The sequence below is a fragment of the Lygodium microphyllum genome, chromosome 24, assembly GCF_053477565.2.
Source record: "Lygodium microphyllum isolate KBCC chromosome 24, Lygodium_microphyllum_v1.1.10, whole genome shotgun sequence".
NCBI classification, from domain to species: Eukaryota; Viridiplantae; Streptophyta; class Polypodiopsida; order Schizaeales; family Lygodiaceae; genus Lygodium; species Lygodium microphyllum.
Window position 1 is genome coordinate 26220001 of NC_141158.1, and position 27409 is coordinate 26247409.

Genomic DNA, 27409 nt, shown 5'->3' on the forward strand with positions numbered 1-27409 from the left:
GGTAAAAATTTTTTGACATAGTTTTTCACATTGAGAGAGAGAGAGAGAGAGAGAGAGAGAGAGAGAGAGAGAGAGAGAGAGAGAGAGAGAGAGAGAGAGAGAGAGAGAGAGGATAAGAAGATGGGAGAAAATAAACTAAAATAAAAGGTAGAGAGAGGGGGGAAGGGAGAGAAAAAGAAAAAGAAAAAAGAGGGGGGAATAAAGAGAGAGAATTATAGAGAGAAGAGAGATTTTAATTCAATTTGAATAGAGAGCTTACGTGGAGGAAAGATTTTAATTGTAACTTGGCTGATGCAAAGCCAGGAAAGGCTCATTTTATGAATCCCCGTGTGTTCTTTTATAACAAAATTCATCACTAACTAGAACGAAAAACCATCTCACATCAAATGCACAAATAGGACTAATGTTGAAGGTGATTCATCTTGAATGGATAGTTTACATTAGAGTAGCTCTTTGTTTGTTTTTGGCTAAAATAGGATCAAGAAATGCTTACTTTTGAGTGATGAGGGGCATTTCTGAAGTGAATGATATGCATTGTTCGAGATACATCAAGGCCTCTTTGGAACTTGATTCAGAATATTACCAAGCCATTTATCTCAATCTCTCTTTCTTAAAGTGACGATAACTTACACGCTTGAGCATTTTGTATCATGCAATAAACTATTCTATCTCTAATATGATAACCAAGAGCATACTAAGGTATACCAATAGAGTACATATTATTGGAATATGACCAAGTCATTTATCTCAATCTCTCTTTCTTAGAGTGACGAGGTATACTAGTAGAGTACATGCTATTGGAGTATCCATGGTGCATCTTGGGTTTCTACTTTATATGTTTCATTTGACATGTGATCACTATGATCTAAGAAAAAGTGTTAACAATTATTAATTCTACACCTCATGAGATTGTATACCTAGATACCTGTAGAGGGGTGGGGCATGGGATACACATACGTTACAACTACTTTGCACGTGTGTGTGTTTTAGGAGGCGAGGACTTGAGCACATCATATGTGACATATTTTCATGTAGTTGTATCTCATTAGTCATTGCTAGTGGATTCAAGTCCATAACTACTGCATTTCTTGATTATCATATTATTGTTTCATTCCTTCCATTGTTTGGTTAGCTTTGAAAGAGAGTCATTTGATACATGCTAAAGGATATTGGGGGGAACTTGAGCACATCATATGTGACATCTTTTCATGTAGTTGTATCTCATTGATCATTGCTAGTGGATTCAATTCCATGACTATTGCATTTCTTGATTATCATATTATTGGTTCATTCCTTCCATTGTTTACTCAACTTTGCAAGAGTGTCGTTTATTACATACTAAAGGACATTGTTTTATGCTTTAGTTGTGCTAAACATGATCATTACAATTAACTAAAGGCCATTGTTCTAAGCACTCCTTGTCAAAGTAAAGAGCATATCCCACACTTATCACCTTGATTGCCATCTTGAAAGGAGTTAGACATTGCCTTTAAAACGAGATGCTCAAGATAAGACCTTTCCTAAATGGCATCCTCAAGCACCAAAAAAGAGCAAACTAGGGAAGTATACACTAACTTAAATGCTATCTTCATAAGCTAAGAACTATGAGTTATGTCTATAAATTAAGGTCTATAGCCTACATTATGAATTTCAAGATTCATTTTCTAAGCTAGGTAAGCTTTATACAACCAACTTGAAGGTAATCAAAGTCACTATCCCAAAATAAGGTGCAATAACGATGCTATTTATAGGTTAGTTTAAAGAAATTGAAGCCTTCTAAGACACTTTACTCACATTGAACATTACCTTCGAGACGGAAATGCAAAAGCGAGTCAATTTGAAAGATCTAAAGTAGAAAGACTTGAATAAACATACCACCATTCCCCTTTTACACCAAAAACACATAAGAGGAGCAACTATAGGCATTACCTTTAAATGGCCTTCATATAGGCAAGCATCAAAGGACTATTATAAACACCCGATTCCAAAAATAGATAATCTCTTGCGATGTTGAGCCGTGAAGCAAAGCCAAAACATTAACCATAAAATGCAAGGCAAACATTGTCATGAAAGCTATTAATAGACAGCATGGGGTCATACTCACTTGTCATTAAAGCTATTAATCGACAACACACTTGCTCACACTCACCTAGCATCCAAACCATTTTGTACATTGATGAGTAAAATAATATTTTTTGACCAAGAAATTATAATGCACTCGTTAATGTGTGATAATGAAAGGAAACATGGCCATGCTTAAAGAAGCTGCAAAGCTAGCAAATCACAATTAAATGGGTTACCATCTTCAAGCATAGGGCTTGACAATTAAGAATATAATAGAGAATATGCCATATATCCCTAACAAGAAGTCAATACAATAGTTTTGACATGTTAGCAACCTCTTTATTTTTTACGAACCAAATTTCCAAATGAAATCCAACCAAGTGCATAATAAATCCCAAAACAAAATACAAAGTACAAAAAAAAAGCCCACAAGAGACTTCCATCGCTTAAAATCCTGAACAGTCATATTATAGTGAGTTTGTAACACTTACTTAAGAGCTGATTTCCCTGGGAAACATGGTTGTTGTCAATGCTAATTAAGTGGAGAGGATTTATTATGTAGTGCAGAGTGTCTATATGAGCTCTTTTAAGAGACTGATAATTGAGTATGATGAGAGACTCACTTGTAGAAATAGTCGTCACACTGAAGCTAATAATTGTACCTCAACTTATAAGCACAATGCTAATAATTGTACCTCAACTAAACTAGGTCACTGATACCACTTCATACACAGCTCAAGCATTGTGCCAACGAAAGGAAGCCATGTAAATTATATTCTAGAACTGCAATCTAAATGATTAAAAAGGAATGGCATTTGATCATACTGTCTACTCTGCATGGAGTTCCAAGTCCTTCCTACTCAATGCTTTGATTTGATATCCTCTAGTAAACGCTGCTGCAAATTTTGCATTAGAATGTGCTCTAAGGAAAGAACCAAAAAGAAAAGGTGCACATGTGAGCGCATGTTTGACAAACCTTTTCATCAGAACAAGGCTTAGCTTGTGTCTTCTTTAGTTGCATACTTGTATCTAAGGTGCTCTTGCACATGTTGGCACCGCGATAAAGTAGCTGCAGCAACTTATCACAAGAGGTGCCTTGCTTTGGGGCAACATACAGTACAGTAATACAAATGCAGGAGGCTGAATAATGCCAAGACTTCATGAAAGACACGAGCTGAATAATGCCAAGACTTGATGGGCAGTCAAAAGGAACCCAGAAGTTTTGACAATATGCAACCTGTAAAAACTGAGCACCCAAGTTTGAAGAAAAAATTCCAAATTTTTCTCATGGGTTGAAAGTTTTAAAATCCACTCCTGCTGGTTGATCCATGTCCATAGTATGCACAATGCCCATAACCCAAGGGCAGATCACAGGTCTCAGAATCTTTGCAAGACCATGTGCGCCTTCATAATCCTTTTACGAGTCCCTAAGCACTAAGTGTGCCTTTGCACTGCTTTGGCTTGTATTGCATAATCATGAGTATACACTCAAAAATTATGGATACCATAAATATACACTGCAATAGAACATTCCAAAACATTTGAGCCATTGCACAAACATGATTACATAAGAGTACTCATTGAGGAGAATTACGACTGCTACCTTTAAAAAACCATTGTTTGCTGTAATTCCCCTTGGGATTCTCTTCCTTCCACACTGCCTGACTTGAAGCCTTTCTAAGACTACCTCACCTAAAAGGGGTACACCATTGGAGGGTTCATCTCCATCAACTCTCCACCATATATGCCACAAGTGCATGCATGCACGTGCAGACAAATGCCAGGCAGATTGGTTGACTTCGAACCGATACCAATGTGAAAACAATCTTACTTCCTGAACAACCTCTCCAAAGCATCTCCTTGACGGGGTAGCAAGAAACAAACTCTCACACAAAATATTTATTGAAGGTGCTTTCCTCAAAAATATTTGACATGTGAGGTCAAATCGTTTGCTCTTCCACTTGCTCCTCTGTTTGCAAATGGTGTCCTTGCTCTTTTTATGTCTGCCATTCTCATATCTTGACCCAATTCTGCAGCTGCATTGCCTGTATCCATTTTGCCAACTGCGTTTCTTGTTCATAAATAGCCACTGCCAAAGTCATCCTAGCCCCAACTCCCGCTTTCGAGCTTTAATCTGATAATTGATAATTCATTTACATAAAACAGCATCATTGGATTGTTCCTTGTCAAGAATCTATTTTCCTTTACTGTAGCTCCTCCAAAGCATCAAGCTCCCCTTCCCCTTAACAAGTTCTCACAAGGTTCATGCCAACTTGCTGAAGCAGAAGCTTCAACATCCCCTCCTCTCGTTCTTTGCAAGCAGTATTGAACCACTCTTTAATAGAGTTGAAATGTAACATTTCTTTTCTGTTCAATTTTGCACTTTCTTCAAACGTTGAATTGTCTGTTGGATCCTTGAGGCATTGTTTTGTTAGTAAAGCGTGTGCTGCTGCTGCTTGAGCGACCAAGGAAAACTGTGAGAAGGGTTCTTCTGTTTGTGAAGGATTCAGTTTCAATACATATGCCAAACTTTCTTTCAACTCCTGAACCCCAGGCAGCTCAACATTTTCACTGTCCACTGCAGTCCTGAAAGCAACAAAATGGGCAACCTAAAGATTTTAGCAGGGTAACAATTTACAAACTTTTTAAATAGTATAATGGGCTGCAATATAAAACTGCACATAAAGAGATGAACAATGACAGTGAGGTTAACAATATTTATAATGACGGCAATATCAGGTTTTACAGGTTAACAATATTTATAATGACGGCAATATCAGGTTAACAATATTTATAATGACGGCAATATCAGGTTTTACAGACTAAAACAATACACTTCTCTTGGCTCTTATTACGTGGACCTAAGTCAATACACTCTGCTTGGTTCTTAGTCATGTGGACCGATGGAAACTCTCTCCTGGAATGAGATACTTTTATCACATTTCGGACACATTACAGGTTTGTGTAAACGACTTCCAAATTTTGAAGTCAATTCAAGCTTAAAGCTGCATTCATTTTGGTGAGGCATTGTGGTGGGTAACTGAGAGAGGTAGAGCTCGTTGCAATTTACTGAGATAAGGGCCTCACTAGTATTTTGACAGTATGTTCAGATGACAAAAACTAAAAAAAGTTTTCTAGTTTACCTTCATACATGATATTCGATTATCTACCTTTAAAAATCTCAAAGTGAGTAAGACCTCAGGAATGCCCTTCAACCTCCCAAAGAAGCCACTTAATCATGAGTTTACCTACTTCCTTGAATATCCCTTCTGATAACTCAGTCGCATTGCAACTCAGTGTTGACCTTACCTAGGCATCCCCTATAGCTCCTCCTTTCTAGCTAGATATACATATCAATCTACACTCCTACCTCTTTCAGATGCACAAATACTAGAAGACTTCAGACATGCCCTTAAATATACGTCTCAATCGACACTTCTACCTCTTTCAGATGCACAAATACTAGTAGAGGAATCTCAAGTCAATAGAATATGCATAGCCCCTTAAAGAGACCCACCACTAAAACTTTGACAGAAAGACATCAGCAGACATGCTATTGTTTTACACACAATGCTCCTAGATTTATCTCCTGGAAACTTCCAATTACTCTAATAGTTACCAATTATTCTCAGCACACATGGCATTAAAGCCCCCATCACATGCTTAAAGCATTGCGCATTAGCAGATTGTTCAATGAAGTCACTTTTCAAACACCCTAGTGAGCCTGTCCCTAAGCTTGCAACTCTACTTTCTGACCTCTGATTGGAAACTCATTCAGTTTTATCCTTGTGAACCTTGGTCACTATAACCCACTGATCCCCCTCAATGAAACCTGCTCTGAATGCTTGTTCATATGATTCAATTGTTCTGTTGTGCCTCAAGCAGTCCCCTCCACTTGGTGCAAGGTCCAATTTATGCTTCTTCAATGATTTACATTTCTGGGACATGGAAATTTTGGACTTGACAGCCTTCTTAGGCTTGCAAAGGTTGACTCCAAATCATTCACTTGGTAGTATAAGTAATAATGGAATATTATTGCTAAAAATAATTTCTTAAGCTCCTGAAGCTTGAGCAGAAAATCACAAATTTGAGGGACAGTACTGTGTAATCATCCTTGTTCGATGGGATCAACACTCTATTGCACTTCAAATTATTGGAATCAGAAACCTTGTCAAGCTTGCCAAAAGAGTTAAACCCTTGTTTCCATCATTTTCGCATAGCTTCCTTGCCATGAGAATTTTCAATTCCAACGTGAGAATATAGTCCCATCCACCTTACTTTCAAGTTCGGACAGACATGGGCGGCCATCTTAGGGCACGGTGTAAAGAAATACTCATCTACAAATAACAAAGACAATTGTACAACAATGCTCAGATTGATAAAAGAACTCAGTAGGGTTGGGGTAAGTTAGAGACAATGAACAAGCTGAACACGACAAGAGCGCCTCTAATAGTGGGCAGCCTAACAAAAGCAACAGGGCAGCTGCTGTAATCTGAAAACACAGCAATAGAGGATGTCTTGACAAGTTGGTGACAGCATTGAGGCTGCAAACATGGGCTAAAACAGTAGAGCAGAAAAACACAGGCAGCAGATCACTCTCCGGCTCGAGATGAAAGCTGAAAACTGCCACTTGATGGGTAAAAAGCAGTCACCAGATAAAAATGCAGCCTGGATGGCTGATATTGGGTTGGATGCAGGCGCTTAGCTATATATAGCAACTCCAACTGACATGTCCTCCGAAAATGGGGTATGGATAGCAAAGATAGTGCGCCAACAATTTGCAAAATAGGATAGGACTGAGTGTTGGGCATGCCCTGATTTGGTGCCCTCAATGATGCATCTCAACTACATGAAGGGGCGGACAATTGCAACCTTGTACTTCATGTTTCAATTAGATTTGTTCCTTCTTCTATATTGTGCTCATCTTGTTTGCATCTTCTCTTCTCACTCCATGTTCGTGTTCCTTTTCCATTGCAAAGTCTCAAATGGTATCATTAGCCAAGTTGAGAGCCAAACGTAACAAAGGTGGAGCATCCTCTTGTTGTCCATTGTTGTGGTGACAACATTTCCCCATTGACAACACCCTTGTATTTGCAGCCTACCCCCTTTCCACTACTGCATCTTGAACAGCCAGCTCCCACACTACTTGTGTTTGCTGATGTCATCACCTATTCAAACATTTTATAATCGAGCTACACTAAGGAGAGTTGACAATTGTGAGAGTGCAGTGAAAGAGGCAGCATATGACCAAACTAAAAGAAAATGAGCACAAGAGAAGAGGGGGAGAGAAAAGAGAGTAGAGAACACAAAAAACTGCAATAGATGAAAGCTGAAATGAATAAGGCAGATGTGTACATGGGCTGTCGAATGTATCTCTACGAGCTGATCTCTCAATCCACTTGAAAATGACAAGTGAAAAGTGAAAAAGACCGGAGATGGACCGGGCATAAATAGCCCAAAGAAAAAATTTAAAAATAGCAGATCAGCTAGTAAAAACTGGCTGACTGTGCAGAAATGCAGCAAATCGGCTGTGCACTGCCATGTGGCACCGTCCTAGACACTATCTGTAACCATTTCTCCTTCCGTGGATGGGTGGTAAATCCCTGATTACAACTTAATTACAGCAGCAAACAATTAATGCAAATCTGAAAATACAAATTTACGTACTGATCTTGGACAATGCACACCTGATTGGCCCCAAAATTGGTGCCCCTTTCGGTATTTCTTTAGCTTTATTGAAGAAGAAGTCGATTTACAATAGGATTCTGCCAATCCCTTTCGGTATTCCAACTCCCCTTCCTTTTCAAAGTCACCAGCAAGTCTTTAATCTGATTGGCCCCTTGATTCGAGTAATCCATTGGCCTTCACCCGCTTTGATGGAGATGGAAAATGCCCCAAATTCAATTATTTGCTGGTTCCTCCACTTGAATAGGCTAAAAACAGTTCAGCCCAGTTGAATCCAAGTCTTGGAGCTTCCTATTTTTGGCACGCGTCCCAAGGCTACTACTAAACCCTAATTTCTGCTACACACCAGCAAGTCTTTAATCTGATTGGCCCCTTGATTCGAGTAATCCATTGGCCTTCACCCGCTTTGATGGAGATGGAAAATGCCCCAAATTCAATTATTTGTTGGTTCCTCCACTTGAATAGGCTAAAAACAGTTTCAGCCAAGTTGAATCCAAGTCTTGGAGCTTCCAATTTTTGGCACGCTTCCCAAGGCTACTACTAAACCCTAATTTCTGCTACAGATTAGGGTTTATAGTAGAGAAATCTGAAATTTCTCAGCCTCTAAGGGCCCTCCCACAACAACTTGTAGATGCAAAGAATTGAAGAAAATCAATCATTTACTATTGTTGCCCTGTCTCAACAGCTTGTAGATGTTGTCTCCTACTGTTGATTGGTCTTCTCCTGACCTTGGCAGCCTCAAAAGGTTCTCCAATGGCTGCAAATCAAACCAACAACCTCCTCTCCCTCTCTCTTGCAGACTGAATTTATAAAAATGCTTCTCTCTAGCCTCTAAAGTCGGTTTTTAGTCTTGCATGGGCATTTTTGAAAAGTAGCAACCTTCCCAAATGGTTTTTTGAACATTTTTCATAATTAAATATTAATTTTCAACCTTTAAATACTAAAAATTAATCTAATAATTATTTCGGTGCCTTGAAAAATAATATGACTAGTGAATAATTAAATTGGCTAGGCAACTTCCATTCTGGAGTGTTCCTGCGCCATCTTTGACCATCAAATTGGTGCTAGGTACTATTAAACGCCACTTCTCCAATGTCACCAAGTGACACTTATGGCCAAATGAATGACCTAGGCCAACAATTGGTACCAAATACTACAAAGTACTTGTACGGCATAACCTATAACAACCTTTGCCTTTGACATCCCGTGATTTCTTCAGGTCCCGAGCTCGTACATTTACTTTTAACCCCAATTGCACCTCACATGTGCAACATTTACTTAATTATGCGATTAAAAATTAATCCACATGTTAAGTGAGATTTCAAAAATACATATCCTCATGCAAGCCCTTTCTCTTAAAATCCTTGCAATCATCCTCGATTGCACTGTCAAATGCATCAAAAGCAAAGTACTACATTGAAATTTCCGTAGGGTTATTTCCATAAAGGAACATAGTCAACACAACATTGCGCACTATTATTCGACCAGTCCATATATCCAACATATACAAAAAATTACCAGCCAACATAGCATAACATAAGACTCACAAAGAATCTCAAAAACATTGCCAAATTATCATGTGGCATGTCCATTTCTCATGAGCTCAACTTATCTAGTAAAACCAAACCATAGTATAGCGAAAACCAAGCATAAACCATGGCTAAAACATCAATGGCATCATAACATATGTTATTGTCCATGAAACTAGATGTAAACCATTACAAACTAAGGACAATCTAATCATAAATTGATCACCTATTGATCTGAGAATTGATCACAAACTGCTGCAAATGTGACCTCAACTTGATTACAAACTCATTGCAAAAACTGACCAGCAATCGGTGAAAAAACTGATGCACAGCTGATCCAAAAAGCCACCACAAACAATTCTCAAGCTGATAAAAAACTGAGCTGAAACTGATTAGAATTTTTCTCTCAAAATTGAGACAAATTTCATGCTAAATTGATCATAAGCTAATGCAAAAGTATAGTTACAGTGCCCGGGTTAAACTCATACTCATCTCCATACATCTCACAATGACTAGTACACTAAGTAGTGATCTCATAGCAAACATACTGTCAGCGCAGTACCTTGAATGCATGCTTAATACATCCGAGATCCACTACATATGAGAGCTGTCCATTGCTAAGGAGTGGAAATGTTACCTCCCCCTTGAGCATCAAGCAATACTCTGGACCCTTGCTCTATAGAATCTGACGGAGCTCGAGGCTCTAATTGAAAGGCATCTAGGTAAAGCTACAACAACTGAGAATGGTTTGCCAAGTCACTCTCTTTCATCCATTAAGCATCCATTGGTGAATAATTCTGAAATTTCACCAAGTATCTCCTAGAAACTTTACGTTTGACCTTTCTTTCCTTATGTGCCAAAATCTACTCAGGTACAAAAATCTCATCTAGCTCCTTAACCTCAGGCTGAATTTTAGCAGACATATCCTCTGGCACATCACCATGAGAAGGCCTGAACAGACTGACATGAAAGGCATTGTGTATCCGCCGATGTGAAGGTAATTTTAGCCGATATGCCACATCGTTGATATTCTCCAACACCTGGAAGGGCCCATACTATCTCATACTCAACTTCGAATACAATCTTTCTCTTCCTTTTATCTTTTTCAACCTTGCCTTTTCAAAACGCAACAATACATAATCACCCTCTGCAAACTGCAAAGCATGTCTGTGGCAGTCAGTTGTCCTCTTTTGCTTTTCTTGCGATTTCTAAAGTGCATATTTTATCTTTGCATAGGCTACATCCAAGTTTTCCAAATAATGATCAACCTCAAAGATCTTATCCTTAGTTTGTAGGATAGGTGGTATCTTCTTGTCACCCTCAACCACTTCAAATGGAGCTTTGCCCGTAGAACTATGCACTGTGTTGTAAAAAAACTCAACCAAGGGCAAATACTACTCCCACTGTGTCTTATGGTCTAAAACATAACACCTCAAAAGTTCTAACACTATGGAATTTGCTTCCTCAGAATAACCATCTATCTGCAGATGGAAGGATGATGAGAATTTCAGTGTGATACCCATATTCTCAAGCAAGCCCTTTCAAAATAAATTGATAATCCGGAGGTCTCGATCACTAATAATCGACTCTGATATACCATGATACTTAAAGATATGTTGCAAAAACAATCGTATCATATGATCAACCTTTATTTTCTTTCTCACCGAAATGAAATGGACTTGTTTGTTAAACCTGCAAATGATAATTCATATCCCATTATTCCTTGTAGGTGTCTTGGAAAGCTAAAAAATAAAGTCCATTGCAATGCTCTACCAAGGCCTATCTGGAATAGACAAGGGCTGCAATAAACCTGACATCTTTTGCCTATCATGCTTTACCTTCTGGCATAGAATACATGTCTTAATAAATTGTTCTACATCATGCCTCAAAGCTGACCAATAAACCGTGGCATCAACACCTCTATGTCCTGCATACAAAGCAACATGACTTTCAAAGATAACTCTAGGCCTTAACTGCTTTGTGACACATAGTCGTCCATGCATTATCAAAAATCCATCTCTTAGCACAAAGTGTTCATGCCTTTGGCCATTGCAAAGCTGATCATAAACATTAGCAAAGTCCGAATCAGCAACATATTGCTCTTTCATGGCATCCAACTCAATGTGATAAACCATGCTGATGACTGAAATTTGTGGCTTACGTAACAGTGCATCAGCCACAACAATCTTTTTACCATCAATATGTACAACTTGAAAATGAAACATAGAGAGAAAATTTGCCCATCTCATATGCTTTTCTGGCAACTTTTTCTACGTCAAAAAGTACCTCAAAGTTTGATGGTCTGTCTACACTGTAAAATCAGCCCCCAACAAATAATGTTTCCACGTAGACAATGTATGAAATGCAGCCAAGAGCTCTTTCTTATAGACCTGCAAATTCTTTTCTGTACCGTGGAGAATTTGGCTCTCATAAGCCACAACTCGACTGTCATGCATAAGAACAGCCCGAATGTTGTTACCACATGTATCACATTGAACTATGAATGAGTTTCTTAGATCGAGCAACACAAGCACAGGATCTAAAGTCATCTTTTCCTTCACCTTTTCAAATGCTGAAATTTCCACTGTTGTCCATCTAAATTGCACATCCTTCTTCTTCAAGGCATGCAATGGAGATGCGATTTCAACAAACCCGCATATATACTTCCTGTAGTAAGAACATAAACCCAAGAAGCTGCGGATCTCATGCACATTCCTAAAAGGCGGCCATGATCGTATTGCTTCAACCTTTGTAAGGTCCATGCAAATACCATGAGCTGATACAATATGCTCCAAAAAGTGGATTTCATGCAAGAAGAATTCACTTTTCTTATCATTGATAACTAGCCTATGGTCACACAGTTCATTGAATACAATATCCAAGTGTCTTCTATGCTCTGCCTCGTTCTTTGAATAGACAATCATGTCATCAAAGAAAGTGCCCATAAATCCTCTATGTGGCCTGAAGATACGATCCATCATCCGATTAAAAGTGGTAGGAGCATTTGTAAGTCCAAAAGACATAATAAGAAACTCATACAATCCAAAAGATATCCTAGAAGTTGTCTTAGGCACATCTTCCGGTCTAATGCGTATCTGATGATATCCACTTTTCAAATCTATACGGCTAAATATGGCTGCCCCTTGCAATCTATCCATAACATCATCGATCTAAGGAATCGGAAAGTGATTCTTTATTGTGATCTTGTTCAAAGCATGATAATTAATGCACACATGCCATGAACCGTTTTTTTTCAGCACCAAAAGCACTGGAAAACAAAAAGGAGATGAGCTGGGCTGAATCAACCATTTTTCTAATAGTTCGTTTACCTGACTCATAATCTCCTCTTGTTGGGCTGCACTGACTTTGTAGGGTAGCTTATTAGCTGGGCTACTTCCAAGGATAAGAACCATGTCATGATCTTTTAGCCTTGAAGGTGGTAGCTACCCTAGAAATGATTGAGAGAAGCAATCAACATACATTTTCAAAAATTGCATGCGATCCTTCTCTAACTTATACATGTTTTCAACATTCTCACTATCATCTTTATCCTTAGTAAAAACCAAGTTCGTTGAAAGATAATTTTTCATTACTTTATAAATGACTACTGCAAATACAACAAGAATAGATTCACCTTTCGACTTTACATCAAGTGTAAGTATCTTTCCCTTATGCTCAATAGTGATCTTTTTTGCACGAGAATCAATCACTACATGCATATAGTGACACCATGGCATACCAAGCAATACATCACAACCCTCAAGTGAAGCAATGAACTCTTCATTATCCACATATCCTTTTATGTGCAACCGAAGCTTTCCAATGAGCCGTGTGACAGGCTCTATATGGCCTTTACATATCATTTCAACTTTTCTCATGGGTCCCATCTCATCCTCTCTAATGCCTAGACGGGCGACTGCATGTTGATCCCTAATTTTGCCCCATGCTCTGTATAACTCAATAGCATCATCATTAGGCTGATCACTAACAACATCAAGCACCCCACTAATGTTTTGGGCTTCTTTTCTTTAGAATCTCCCTGATTTCTTGATTTTCTAGCTTGTTGCCTATTGGGACACTCCCTTGCAATGTGGCCCTCTTGTTCACAAATAAAATATTTATTTGTAGCCATCAATTCCCTACGTTGTGCCTATGTTTTCGAGCCCTTTGTTTTTTTGGCCTCTTTTCAGGCTAATTTTTAGATCTACCCCTTTTCTCAGCCTTCAGTACCTTTTTATTTGGCTTCTCCCCACTCTCTAGGAAGCCGGAATCCTTTCCATCCAGCAAACCATCAGCTGTAGCAACAATCTCTAAAAGCTAAGACATGCAAGACACAGTGGATTTAATGCAAAAATACCTGATTTCTTTGGGCAGCCCACAAATATATTTTTTCACTTGCTCATGAAGGGGTACAGGGCAATAAGAAGTAATAGGCAACAATGCATCCCAAAACTTCTTATTATATTGCTCCAAATTCTTACATTCCTTAGCATCCAACTTATTCCGCATTGTCATGATGTCCACCTCAAAGGTACTTATCAACCAATTCAATGCAAACAATTGGTTGAATTGTACCCATGTTGATGATGCTTTACCTTGCATAAAAAGAGTGGACCACCACTGTAATGTATTCCCTTTAAAGAAAGTGGCTGCCTTTCGAATCTTTGAGGACTCTCTGAAGTTCCCCTCTGAATAGGCTCCATCAAATTGCTGAATGAAAATCAAAGCTTTCAACCTATCTTGTACACCGCTGAAGGACTCAAACTTCACTTTTTTTCCACCTTCGTTATAGTCTTTTGCTGCCCCTTTGGGTGTCAAGTTATCATACACTGGCTGCTGCAAAAAGGGTGCATTTGCTGAATTTACATCAAAACCAATGTCGAACGGAGCATTTGTATGGCCAACATTCATTTCCTAAGTCCCATAAGCATTCGGGGATACAGATATAGTACCAAACATGCTACTTTGTGCCCCAGGAATCAAGCCAATGCCGCCATACATAGGGTTTTGCATATTTCAAGCCATACCCGAATACATTGGGCCTTGCACCCCATGCATTGGTTGCTGCATACCATAGGGATTTGAGTCATACATTCCTGTATGCGGTCCTTGTCCAACCATAGCAAGAAAAATCGTGCTTCCACCAAAATATCCTGGTTGCCCCATCATAGCATGCATGGCTAGCTATCCAAAATCCATTGGATTGGCACTTCCGTGATGGCCTTGCATTTGCATTCCTTGCCCTGTAGGTACCAACTGTTTTATTTCATTAGCATCTTTGGGAGCTTCAAATGAAGGGTTTGGCATTATCTTCGGTGAATCTTGCTGTCCCGAAGGTGTAGAAGATGTCTTCTTCTTCTTGCCTTTGCTGTCCTTCTTTGGAGCATTCAAAAATCGCGAAAATTGAGGATCCTTTGCCAATTCAGCAAAGAGATTTGCTGTTGTCCTCATCCGATTCTTGAACTAGTCATCAAATTCCTCTTCACTTTGCTGGTCATCAGCATCCATATGCCCTGAAGACCATGCATCTTGCCCAACAACAACATTTTCAGCTTGCTGTCCATGGTCTGAGCCTTGTCCAAGGTCAGACATTGCATTTCTTTCATTCCCATGTGAACATTCATATTGAGAGGCATCATCACTGCTCGAGTCCATCTCACTATATGAAGACATATTGCTGTAATTTCTCAGCTAAGAGTAAAAATCAGCACTAGCACAAAGGTTTGGCTTGCAATCAGGTGCCTTGGAACCACCAAATCAAGGGATTGAGTGGTATCTTGGCAATGGAACCATATAACCAGTCTTTCTTCCGTGGATGGATGGTAAATCACTAATTACAACTTCATTACAGCAACAAACAGTTAATGCAAATCTGAAAATACAAATACCTATTGATCTTGGACAATGCACACCCGATTGGCCCCAAAATTGGTGCCCCTTTCGGTATTTCTTTAGCTTTATTGAAGAAGAAGTTGATTTACAATGGGATTCTTCCAATCCCTTTCGGTATTCCAACTCCCCTTGTTGTTCAAAATCACTTTAATCTGATTTGCCCCTCGATTCGGGTCATCAATTGGCCTTCACCCGCTTTGATGGAAATGGAAAATGCCCCAAATTCAATTATTGCCGGTCCCTCCACTTGAATAGGCTAAAAACAGTTTCAGCCCTGTTGAATCCAAGTCTTGGAGCTTCCAATTTCTGGCATGCTTCCCGAGGCTGCTGCTAAACCCTAATTTCTACTGCAGATTAGGATTTACAGCAGAGAAATCTGAAATTTCTCAACCTCCAGAGGTCCAAATGTTGTTGTTTTCAGAGCAAGTCTGTGAAATGGCTGGGAGATGAGAGGGAAATCTATAGAGAGAGAAAATTTAGAGTTTTGTCACGAAGAATGACTGAAAATCAATCAAATGCAGCTGCTTCCCTGCCACAACAGCTCGTAGATGCAAAGAACTGAAGAAAATCAGTCATTTACTGCTGTTGCCCTGTCTCCACAACCTGCAGATGTTGTCTCCTGCTGTTGATTGGTCTTCTCCTGCCCTTGGTAGCCTCAGAAGGTCCTCCAATGGCTGCAAATCAGACCAGCAACCTCCTCTCCCTCTCTCTTGCAAGCTGAATTTATAAAAATGCTTCTCTACAGCCTCTAAAGACGTTTTTCAATCTTGCATGGGCATTTTTTACAAGTGACAACCTTTCCAAATGGTTTTTCCAACATTTTTCATAATTAAATATTAAATTTCAGTCTTTAAATACTGAAAATTAATCTAATAATTATTTCGATGCTCTGGAAAATAATCTGACTGACCAATAATTAAATTGGCTTGGCAACTTCCATTCCCGAGTTTCTCTATGCCATCTTTGACTATCAGATTGGCGTTAGGTACCATTAAACGCCACTTCTCCAGTGTCACCAACTGACACTTATGGCCAAATGAATGACCTAGGCCAACAACTGGCACCAGATACTACCAAGTACCTGTGCGGCATAACTTATAGCAACCTTTTCCTTTGATATCCCGTGATTTCTTTGCGTCTCAAGCTCGTAAATTTAGTTTAACCGTAGTTGCACCTCACATCTGCAACATTTACTTAATTATGTGATTAAAAATTAATCCACATATTAAGTGAGGTTTCAAAAATACATGTCCTCATAACACTATCCATGCTGCTCACCCTACCCAATGCATACCTCACCTGTATAAAAAAATGCATAAGTATGCCCAAGTGAATATATGAAAATCTCCCTTAGAGTCTACCAAATCTAATGACCTAGAAAGAAGTGCAGAAGGCCCATATCCGTCATCTCGAACATCTCATGTAGTGCCTCCTTTGTTTGCTTGGTCTTTTGGTCATGGTCACCTATTAAAATGAGACCATCCATACAAACCGCGAACAACGCATGCCCTCCAGTTGAGGTATGGATATAAAATTAGGGATCAACAGAGAAACATCAATACCCTAATTTTTCTTGGAGGAACAAGTCAATTTTCTCGTTCCAAGGACACGAAGCCTATTTGAGGCCGCAAAGGACCTTCTTCAACCTATACACTTTGCCATTTAATGAGGACAAGCTAGAGGGTTGCTCAACATAGATCTCCTCCTTCAAATCTCCATTAAATAATGCAAACTTTACATCAAGTTAATAAACTGGCCATCTCCTACGGTTGACCATCCTTTTGCGACAAGCTGCACCTTGTACTTATCCAAACTGCCATCACTATGACACTTGGTCTAAAAGACCCACTTGACTCCAATGAGCTTCCAATGAACAGACTAAGGTACAAGATCCCAAATGCCTTTATGTTCACACCTCAAGTTGAGGTTCTGTGTTGTTTGTCCTTTATATGGATGTCTTGATTGTGATAGGCGACCATGTCATGATGGTTGAGTAGATGAAGGCAACACTTCATGAGAAGTTTGAGATTATGGATATGGGACTTCCTCATTTCTTTCTAGGTCATAAGATCTATCAAGCTCCAAGGGGGATCTTTATTTCCCAGTAGCAGTATGTATAGGAGTTCTTGACTAGGTGAGAGATGGAGCGATGCAAGTTAATTACAACTCCTATGGATCCAAATTGGAAGGCTACAACTCATTCCAATCCTTCTTTGGTGGATGCTATCCATTACAAGCAGTTCATTGGCTCCTTAATCTAGCTTCTCAATACTCGTATTGGCTTATGTTATGCTATAGGTGTGTTGGTCGGGTTCATGAGTGCACCCAAGATGGTACATTGGCAAGCTACTCAGAGGATTTTGAGGCTCCTTGGAGGGGCCCTTGATCTTGGGATCTATTATCTAGCAGATATAGGTGATGCTGATATGGTACTTACAAGATGGAGTGATTCAATTTGGGCTAGCCTGGTGGATCATCGAAGGTCCACGACAAGTTATTGCTTTACCTTGGGTGCCACTGCTGTTTCATGGAGCAACAATAAGCAACCCACGGTTGCCCTATGCTCGATTGAGGTAAAATACCCAACGGTGTCTTTAACCACATGTGAGACAATGTGGCTTCGTAAGCTCTTGGAGAAGCTTGGTAGCCCACAAACCGGTCTTATTATTCTTCAATGGAGTTGCTGCCTTGGCAAGGAACCATGTGTTCCATGCTTGAATGAAGCACATCGAGATCCAGTACCATTTCATTCGGGAGAAAATTTTGGATGAGACTATTACCTTGGTCTACTACAAGACAGACAACAATCTTGCAAACTTGTTTATAAAGGCTCTTTCTCAAGTTTTACTTCGACAGCACTCCAGATCCCTTAGCCTTTTGCCTTGTCTAGGATCAGAGAGGGGATGTTAGAGAATGTCACCTCCATGGTGCGTGCTTGCAATTCAATTTTATCGATAGGTGTGCCACGTTAGTAGGCAAAAGTGCCACGTGGCAGCGCAAAGCTGATTGCCACGTCAGGTTGTCCAGTCGAACAATACAATCGACTGCATCAAATGCAGCCAATAGCATATTTTTCCCATTTTATCGCAGGCTGTTGATTGTCTATCTCCATCACACACTTTCACAGTTTCTTTTTTTGCAAGTAAAATGTCGCTGATTATATTACTCAAAAAGCTGATTACAACAGAGTGCTCATGCTCAACAGACTAGCTGGAGCTGATGCAAAGTCACCAATACATCATGTATACAAGCTTGTCAAGGCGGTCTAGGGGGGATGGGAGCAAGAAGCCATGGGGGGGAAGGGGTATATCGCCAAATGGGGCTGCCTACTTGCATCACAAAGAACAAACCCTAGCCGCCCCAAGTATGCATAAAGTGACCTCGGAGCTCTTGACGAGCCCTGGACTCGCCCTGCACCTGATCCTATTGGGCCGCGGAGGGAATGGATGATGGAGGTCCAGAGCTCTGTTGAGGTCGCATGTGCTGAAAGTCTCTCTCCGCCAAAAGCCACTTGGCACCGCGCCTTTCAAATATGCCATCCAGTAAGACTCCCTATGATCTCTCATACCTCCGAGCGATTTGTTGTGGGCTCCAGTACCTGACGGATGGGTAGAGCCTCCAGACCGACCATTGCGCATGACCCTGTCTCGATCATGAATATCGTGTCTTGCATCCCGGCCTCAAACAAAAGGTGACGGCCTTGGCTGACTGCCTGCCAACAAAAAGCTCCCCATGAGATACACCCAAGGCTGGGTGCTATACGTCGAAGGATAAGGCATGCTCCTCTCCACACGAGCTGCACCTCTTCAAATGATCAAAGGCAGTGCTTTGGGGTTTCCAAAGGCTGCTGTGTGCAGCACTTACAACCTCCCTCCTTTTGCATTTGGGCAAGCCAACTTCCCACCGCCAAGCCTCCATGTGGCACCAGCCATAAAAAATATGACACCCTTCTCGGCCTCCAACTATCCCATAGGCGGCGCCAGAAGGTCCGTCGGAAGGGCTCCGTGATAATGTGCTCCGACCAGTGCCTACTGCGTGACGGCGCCCAATCCATATCCTCCTGCATCAGTACATGTCTGCCAATCCTAGCAGTGTACTCTAGGAACCTGGGTGGCTTTTTGGCAACCGCAGAGACTGGCCATAGCCACTCTCTTGGATCCCACCCCAGCTCATCAAGTGGTCTGCCCTCCCAGATCCAAAGGCGCCACTCCCTGAGCTCCTTCCAGAAAACATAGGGGTTCAGTCGCCAAGTCTTCCCCTGAAGATCCACCACCCGGATCCTCCTCCACAAAAGGGTGGCAATCCCCTCATCCTACTGCCCTTTGTCAAGGGCCAGACGTCCCCCCTCCTGAATGGCAAAGATGTCCCCTACAGGGTGCCACCCACTCTACCTGCCACCTGAAGGGGGATGCCTGCTGGTGAAAACCTAGCTGCCCATACCTCCCCAAGCTCTATCGGCTCTCGTATAGGGGGAGCAAGCCACTCCGAAGGTATTGCTGCATCTATCTCTCTTCTCCTCAACTCCACTCCTCTCTGGCAACCTGATACTTGCTGCAGCACCTCCTCGTCCGCCATCCTGTACACCTCCCGCCATGTCCTGATGGTACGGGTCTAGCCAGCCTAACATCCAACCCACTAGATGTGGGGGCGCTCACATATTTGTGCCCCTTCACGATCTTTGACTTGGAGATTCCAGATCACCGGTTGACGGTCTATTTCCTCCTGGCAACCTAGGGAGCTCTGGATGAGCCTTACGGAGGCCCTGCCACACGTGGAGTACGCTGCAAAGGAAAGGTGATCTGGGGAGGGGTGATCTGGGCTGATATGAAGATCCATCTCAGGGACGGCCTCCACTCACCGCCAAGCCTCGATTTACAATTTTGAAGGCCCTCCTGCAATAAGACCTTCTAGGTCTGCCCGCCTGGTGTGAGACCGCGAACAACTAGCTTGCCCAAGAGGGCCATACTCTGATACTCTAGGTCTATGATCCCAAGCCCTCCCCTCTGATCTATGTCGTATAATGGTCGCCCATGCCACCTTGGCCCTGGAATCCCTAGAGCCATCAACCCAGACCAAAGGAAATTCCGCACTAGGCGGCGAAGCTGCACTACGCACGATGAGGAGAAGCACCAACACCAGGCGATGTACCAGGCTGTCGCTAGGAGGACCTGGTTAACCACCAGGGCTCGACCGGCTAGTGAGAGGCGAACCATACTCCAGTAGGTCAGTTTCCTCCGAATAGAATCAAGGATAGGAAGAAACTACTGGGCAAGAGTGATGTCGAGACCCACCAAAAACCCTAGGTATCGGACAGTCTGCCCTCTGCTCACCCATCTAAATTCTAGGTGGACGCCCCACTCCGTACTGGAGTCCGGGTCTGTGAGGAAACCAACCGACTTTTGCTAGTTGATTTTCGCTCCCGCTGCAAAGCAAAACATGTCAAGAGCCAGCCTCACTCTCTCCAGCATCAACTCATAGTCCTCTATGTAGAGGCATGTATCATCTACGTACTCTGAGTCTAACAACTTAGTCTCCTCTCTCACTGGAAGTCGGAGGCTACGTAATCCGATCAAACGTGACCTGAGGAAGTAAGACATCGCCTCTGCAAAGAGTAGGAACAGGTATGGGGCCAGGGGGCAACCCTATCGAATAGATCTCTCCAGCCGAAACTCCTCCCCTCGCCTTCCGCCTATGAGAACCCTGCTGGTAGCCGATCTGTACAAGTCGGAGACCCCACGAATCCAAGTGTAGGGGAATCCCAACTTCACCATGGTGCCCTCTAGGAAATCCCAGTCCACCCTGTCATAAGCTTTCTCGAAATCCAAGAGTAGTATTGCCAGTCTCTGTCCAATGTGTTGAGCCCACTCTGTCGCCTCAAAGAAGGTAAATACATTATCTAGGATGCTCCTATCCTAGACAACGCCTGTCTGTGTGTCATGAATGATATCTAGAAGCACAGGGTGTAGTCGCCTACCAATCATCTTTACCAGTGCCATATAGACCATTGACAATAAGGTGATCGGTCTCCACTGGGATAGCTCCAACCGGTCTCCCCCTTTGGGGAGAAGACTGATAAGGCCTGCCGAGAGACTCCCTGGCATTTGTCTTGAGGTGAAGATTTCCAGGAAAGCCCTCAGTAGGGGATCCTTCACCACTTCCCAGTAGGTAGTGAAGAAGGCCTTAGAGAGGCCATGCTCCCCCGGACATTTCTGCCCATCCTATGTATGGAAAGCCTCCTCTAGTTCGTTCTCTGTGAAGGGAGCTAGGAGAGAGTGTCCCATCTCCTCTGTGACGAGAGACGGGATGTGATCCCATACCTACTGTCTACATCTCTGTCCTCTAGCTGAAGCTGTCTCCTGCTAGAAAAGGCGCGTGTAATAGTCGGTAGCAATCTCCATCACCTCATCTGTGTGAAAAATGCGGGATCTAGAGCATGGCAAGGGTGGAAGCTATGGAGGATGGAAAATGAAGATACTACTCATGTTGACATTTACAAAGAAGACAACTGTTACACAAGTGAATTAGGTTTCAAGATTGAGACTTGAACTCATAAACACAATCTTGTGTAGGACTGACAATGACACAGAGACTTGACAGAAAGAGACAAGTACTATTGCATTATCATGATATTGTGTGTAAGTGATAGTCAAGTACATCATTATATAGGAATGCTTGGTAGCACATTTCATCACTGTGCCTATGGGATCTGTCTCTCTTCCTAGAATGAACTGTACCTTCCTAGCCTAGTTGTTCCATACAAAGGGGGCATACATAGGGTGTGATTGGCAGATTCTCAACACCCCTCCTCAATCACAACCTGAAAGTACAAAGTGTGTAGAGGCTTTAGTGAGAGCAGTACCTGCAAAGTGTGGGCATACCACAAACATGGCAAAACACCAGAGGCTGTCGCAGAAAAGGCTAAGTGTGGGTACCATAAACATGGTGGACATCCAGAGGCTGTAACAGGGGCCTCACAAAGTGTACAGAGGCTGTAGTATAAGGCTTACATGAGGAGTTTACAAAGCTTATGAAAGGAACATTAAGGCAGGTACAATGCTTTTAAAACAGAAAATGAGAGACAAGGACCGATAGGCCCTTGTGGTCTTTTTCAGCATATGCTATTTCTTTGTCAGCATCATGGAAAATCTTCTTATCTTTCTTCTCTTCTTCATGATCTTCTTGGTCTGCTCCTTTATTGACTTTGCTTGTAGCATTTTTGAGTTTGCACTTCCAGTTGTCCCCCTCAAGCAAAGTGGTAGACATGTCTTCAGAATCTTCAAATGGATTCATTGATTTCTCTTTGGTGTAGGTAGCTCCATTTCCTTCTGTAGGTAGAGTAAGAACATCTTCTATGTCATGTAAATAAGCAACACAAGTCATGTTACTCTTCATGAAGTGTATCCACATAGAAATCTTCCTGATTTTCATTGATATGACCAAGAATCAGCTTCAAATCTGAAATAAATTAGTAAGAGTGTTGTACTCAAGTGTATCAAAGGATACAAGAAGAATAGTGTTAAATAACACTTGATAAGTATCAATAGATACTGTTCTTGATGAGCCTGATGTTGATGCTGGATCTTCTTGAACCTTCTTCTTGTTGATTTTGATGTTTTGATTTCTTGCTGAAGACTGAGTTTTGGAGTAGATCAGAGTAGCAAAACCTTCAGTTGAGTGAAAAGATACTGTCACTCAAGTCTATGAGAGGTCTTCAAATCTTCAATGGTCTTTAAGTGCTTCAATGCTTCAGAGATCTCCCCTCCTTGATTTGATGGACAAATGTTGTTGGAGACTAATCAAATCAGTGAATCAAAGTGGCAGGGTTTAGCTTGACTCAAGCCAATAAGGAAAATCAAGTGAAATGGAAGCTTGAAACAAAATAGCTATGGAGTCCCACAGTTAGGGTTTTCAGCCTGACTGGTTTTCGACCTGGCGCAGCTCGTAGACGCAACGATCACGCGCAATATTCAGGGAGAAGTAGCTTCATAGGTCACCCTTTAAATGCCCTATGGTTGCAGGATGAATCACGCAACGTGGAGAGAGTATCGATGTACGGACTGAAACAGGCGCAGAAATTTCAGCGACCACGAAATCTTGCAATGTTGGAGCTATGGTTGGTCAATGTTGGTGTTTGTCATCATGAGGAGCAGCGCCCTGACCTAGGGAAGATATTCATAGAAGAAATCGTGAGGAGATAAGGTCTGTAGAGGAAGATATGGAGGCTCCAAGTACTGCAGGTCCAGTTTGGCTATGGCAGACACAGGGCAGAGATTGAGAAAATTGTCAATGCTGAAGCTATGCTTGCCCAAAGTCAGTGATTGATGTGTCAAGAAGAAGCTCTGGAAGTAGGGGAACACTTTCCCAGAAGGAAGCAAGTGAAGATATGCCCTGTAAGTGGAGATCCAGCTCCTCCAACAGAGGTAGGTTGCAGGTTGGCTATGGCTGCCAAGGGGTAGAGAGTGAAAATGGAGTTGGAGATTAAGTCAAACACTTGAGCTGAGCTGGATAGAGATTATGAGAGACCGAGGGAGCAGAGAGAGGACCTGAAACATGCTAAGCCATGCTCAGCTGCGCTCTGATACCATGTGAAAAATGCGGGATCTAGAGCATGGCAAGGGCGGAAGCTATGAAGGATGGAAAATGAAGATACTACTCATGTTGACATTTACAAAGAAGACAACTGTTACACAAGTGAATTAGGTTTCAAGATTGAGACTTGAACTCATAAACACAATCTTGTGTAGGACTGACAATGACACAGAGACTTGACAGAAAGAGACAAGTACTATTGCATTATCATGATATTGTATATAAGTGATAGTCAAGTACATCATTATATAGGAATGCTTGGTAGCACATTTCATCACTGTGCCTATGGGATCTGTCTCTCTTCCTAGAATGAACTGTACCTTCCTAGCCTAGTTGTTCCATACAAAGGGGCATACATAGGGTGTGATTGGCAGATTCTCGACAATCTGGGCTAGAACGGATCCTCCAATACTGATCCCAAAGGCTGCGTATTTGCTCTCTCGCGGTGTGGGACTGGTGCACCTGGAAGAACTCCCTGCACATCGTGTCCCCCTTCAACGCCCAAAAGGCTGCTAAGGTGCGGAAAGAGAACTCCGAGCGCCTGTCCTCTAGGCCAGCAATGGCTGCACGTACGCGCACCTCTTGTGTGTGGAGGGTGGGATCCCCTGGTGGCTCTTGCAATAATCTCTGCATGGCTGTAAGGTCCCGCCGGAGTGCTCTCTCCTCCTCCCAACACTGTTGCCTGGCCTGTATGGCTACCTCTTGGCAAATTCTGCTTGACTTAGCTAGGACCTCTACAACCTCCTTTGCTATCTAGTCCCTCTTGTCCCACTCTCGTCCAAATCTGCTCTATCTGTCTTGTCACCTCCTCCCTCCTATAGATCGAGTCAGGGATCCAACAGGATCGTGTGTCTAGGGCGGATGTTGGGGGGTCAAGTGTCAGGAGAACCGAGCAATGATCGGATAACGTGGTGCCTGCCAACTGCTCAATCTGGCCTCTCCACAAAAGCCTCCACACTCTCCCACATAAAACCTGTCCAACTGCTCCAACAGGACTCCATCTAGCCGCCTGTATCCTAGGAGAAGTCCAACGACCTCTCCCTCCTGTGGAAGGTAGGGTCTTTCCAGGCATCATGTGCTCCGACTGCAAGCAAGAAGACCTCCCATGCCTCCTGCTCCTCCCCAGCCATGCCCTGGTAGTTTCTGTCTCTACCCTTCTGGTCCTCCAAGAGCTCCAGGTTGTTGAAATCTCCTCCAACAATCCAGGAGTCCACCTCTAGGAGTCCAGCTGCGATCACCCAGAACCTGCTGCGTGCCCTCACCTCCGTAGGGGCATAGACATTGAGGACTCCAATACACGAGTCCCCAATATCCAATCTGATCCATAGAACCCTTCCTGCCACTATCGTCCCGTGGTCTCGTACACAGGTGGTGAGACTCGTGCCGATAGAGGTGCATACGCCTCCACTCTTGCCGTAGGCACCTATGGCGTGCTCCCAGTAAGTGTGCGAGCTGCCCGGAAGTACCTTCCCAACCCGCTGAGCCTCGGTGTGGGTGAGCTTGTGCTCCTGCAGATCTCCAAGACAAAAGGTAACATAAGAGTGTGTGTGCACTGTGTAAGCTGGCCATCAAGAACAGATCTCCAATGCTGCAGACTGATGACCTATTGGAGCAGCCAGCAGAAGCTACCGTTTTCAGAAAGCTCAAACCTGTCCGGCCATCATCTGTTGCCAAAGACACCAAGCACTTCCGAATTCACAAAACCTACTTGCCATATGATTATGAACGCCCCTTATCTCATGTGCTTGCCAATAGAAAAAGCAAAACATACTTGCCATATGATTATGAACACCCCTTATCTTATATGCTTGCCAATAGAAAAAGCTAAACCCATACAAATCATTTGTGCTTCTCAAGACTCTTGCTTCGCTTTTGGCAAAACCAACTAAGGCATGTAGATGTCATTAGATACTTGATGAATAAACTCAGAGTGCTCAGATTTGGAAGCAGCTGTCTGTGTATGTAACAATTATTTCAAGTTTTGTGCTATGGAGGCATTGTCTCAACTTTTTCCCTTACCATTTCAGGAATACATTCACAAACTACATCCCCACTCTAATGTTAGAACAAGTGAAACATTCACTAGTACTGCATGCAAAGCCATCTGATAGTTTCTTACCGTAAAAATATACCGAGAATGTGTATTATAACAGCTACCACAACCAGAGCACATCCAGATTCCAGCATTTTCCACAAGTATTTGATAATAACGTGGTTGTAGGTCCATGCCCAGCCCTGTGATATGTCAATATGTCAGTGACTTTCAGAGTCGTGTCAGATAAAGTCCTAAACACTTGTAACAAATCTTCGAACATACACTTGGAACCAAATAAGAATCTGCTTGTTTATTTGCTATTGTTACATCCACTACAAACATAGAACAGTTCATACAGAGAGACATTTTCAGCCTACCATGCTCACAGAAATCAACTCCAAAGCTCCAACCACCTGGAGAAATTTCTTTTTCCAAGTTTCCCAGTCCATGATATTGCACTTAACCTTTCCTGGTTCCACAAAAGTACAGTCATTTTCCTTCCTGAGCGTTTCTGCCAGTTTCCTATCATAGGAGGAGGCTCCCACCTCATAATCTGTACTAGTTGGGAGAATTGAAATCTTTCTTGTATCCAGGCCCACAAAAGTGTGTTGCTCAAATGCAGGTGATGTGTCCTTGCAAGGAGGATGAGACACATGCAACAATTCCTGCGTATGCAAAAGAACATGCCGAAGAACTGAGAAGATTGAAGGGAGTACTATATCCAAAGTTGCTTCTCCCTGTAACTTCAAGACGTCCTTCAAAACTATCCATCTTTCTTGAGATTCATGGCACATTGTACCACCAGCTCCATTTTCGACAAGGCCATTCTTATATATTGGTTCTTTCACATCATCCTTCTCAACACTGGCCATAAGCTCTGTGATAATTGCACAAATAGTAAATCCCAGAAGATCATCTGCCTCCAGCATAAAGGACATTTGGCCACATATGGAAGCAAAGGAAGAGAGAACTGTAAGAAGCCACATGGCATCCTTGTCACACCAGCCAAGAACCTCATAAACCATAGCTTGTAAGTGACTCACACAAGACATAACTTGACATAAGGCAGCTAATACCTTGCTTCCTGCATCGATATCCTTTAATGTAGCCTCAGAGCTGGTAAAACTGAGCAAGTTCTGGCACTCAGAGACTCTGGCATACATTGGGGCATCTTGGGAAAAGACATGATTCTTTGGATATGTCACAAGTACTACCTGTCCTTTCCTCAGAAATCTGGTCAACTGACCAAATATTAGCTCGAGCATTGAAGTGGCTTTGTCAGCAAACACTGTCAAGATCAGGAAGTTGTAATAATGCACAAGTTAAACTCACAACTTCTGCAACAAGAATAATGGAAAACCGTTTCAGCAAAATAATAATCAAGCTTGAGAAAAATCACCCATACCATTCCTGATAAGGAGAACAAAGGTTTGCACCAGAACATCTAGAGAAAAATCCTTCAAAATCCGGTTATTTTTGTCACTGTCTGGCTTAACAAGGTTCACCAGACTTGAGATGAAGCAACAACATAGAAACCTGAAATTTTGTAGAGAAGAACAGATTTAGTAAGAGTTATAAATAGAAATCCAATTTCTCAGTATCATGTCATAGTGGA

The 27409-nt window shown here is 42.0% G+C and overlaps 1 protein-coding gene across 7 annotated transcripts in view; it reads right to left on the minus strand.

Annotated features, from left to right (window-relative positions):
* Positions 1 to 2670: 2670 nt before the first annotated feature.
* LOC148014930 (uncharacterized) overlaps positions 2671 to 27409 on the minus strand; it is a 93270-nt gene continuing 68531 nt past the window's right edge. For 4 of the 7 annotated variants that reach the window (XR_015688363.1, XR_015688361.1, XR_015688362.1 and 1 more), the window contains 5 exons: positions 27200 to 27330; positions 26172 to 27082; positions 25879 to 25994; positions 3668 to 4650; positions 2672 to 3581 (listed from right to left, as the gene is read on the minus strand). Coding sequence is in view for 3 of the 7 variants with exons in the window: in XM_087665490.1 (XP_087521616.1) it covers positions 4308 to 4650; positions 25879 to 25994; positions 26172 to 27082; positions 27200 to 27330 (1501 nt within the window). In the remaining 4 variants the exon portion in view is untranslated. Of the gene's footprint in view, positions 4651 to 25878; positions 25995 to 26171; positions 27083 to 27199; positions 27331 to 27409 lie in introns of those variants that run through there. The other 3 variants (XM_087665490.1, XM_087665492.1, XM_087665491.1) reach the window with 3 other exon arrangements.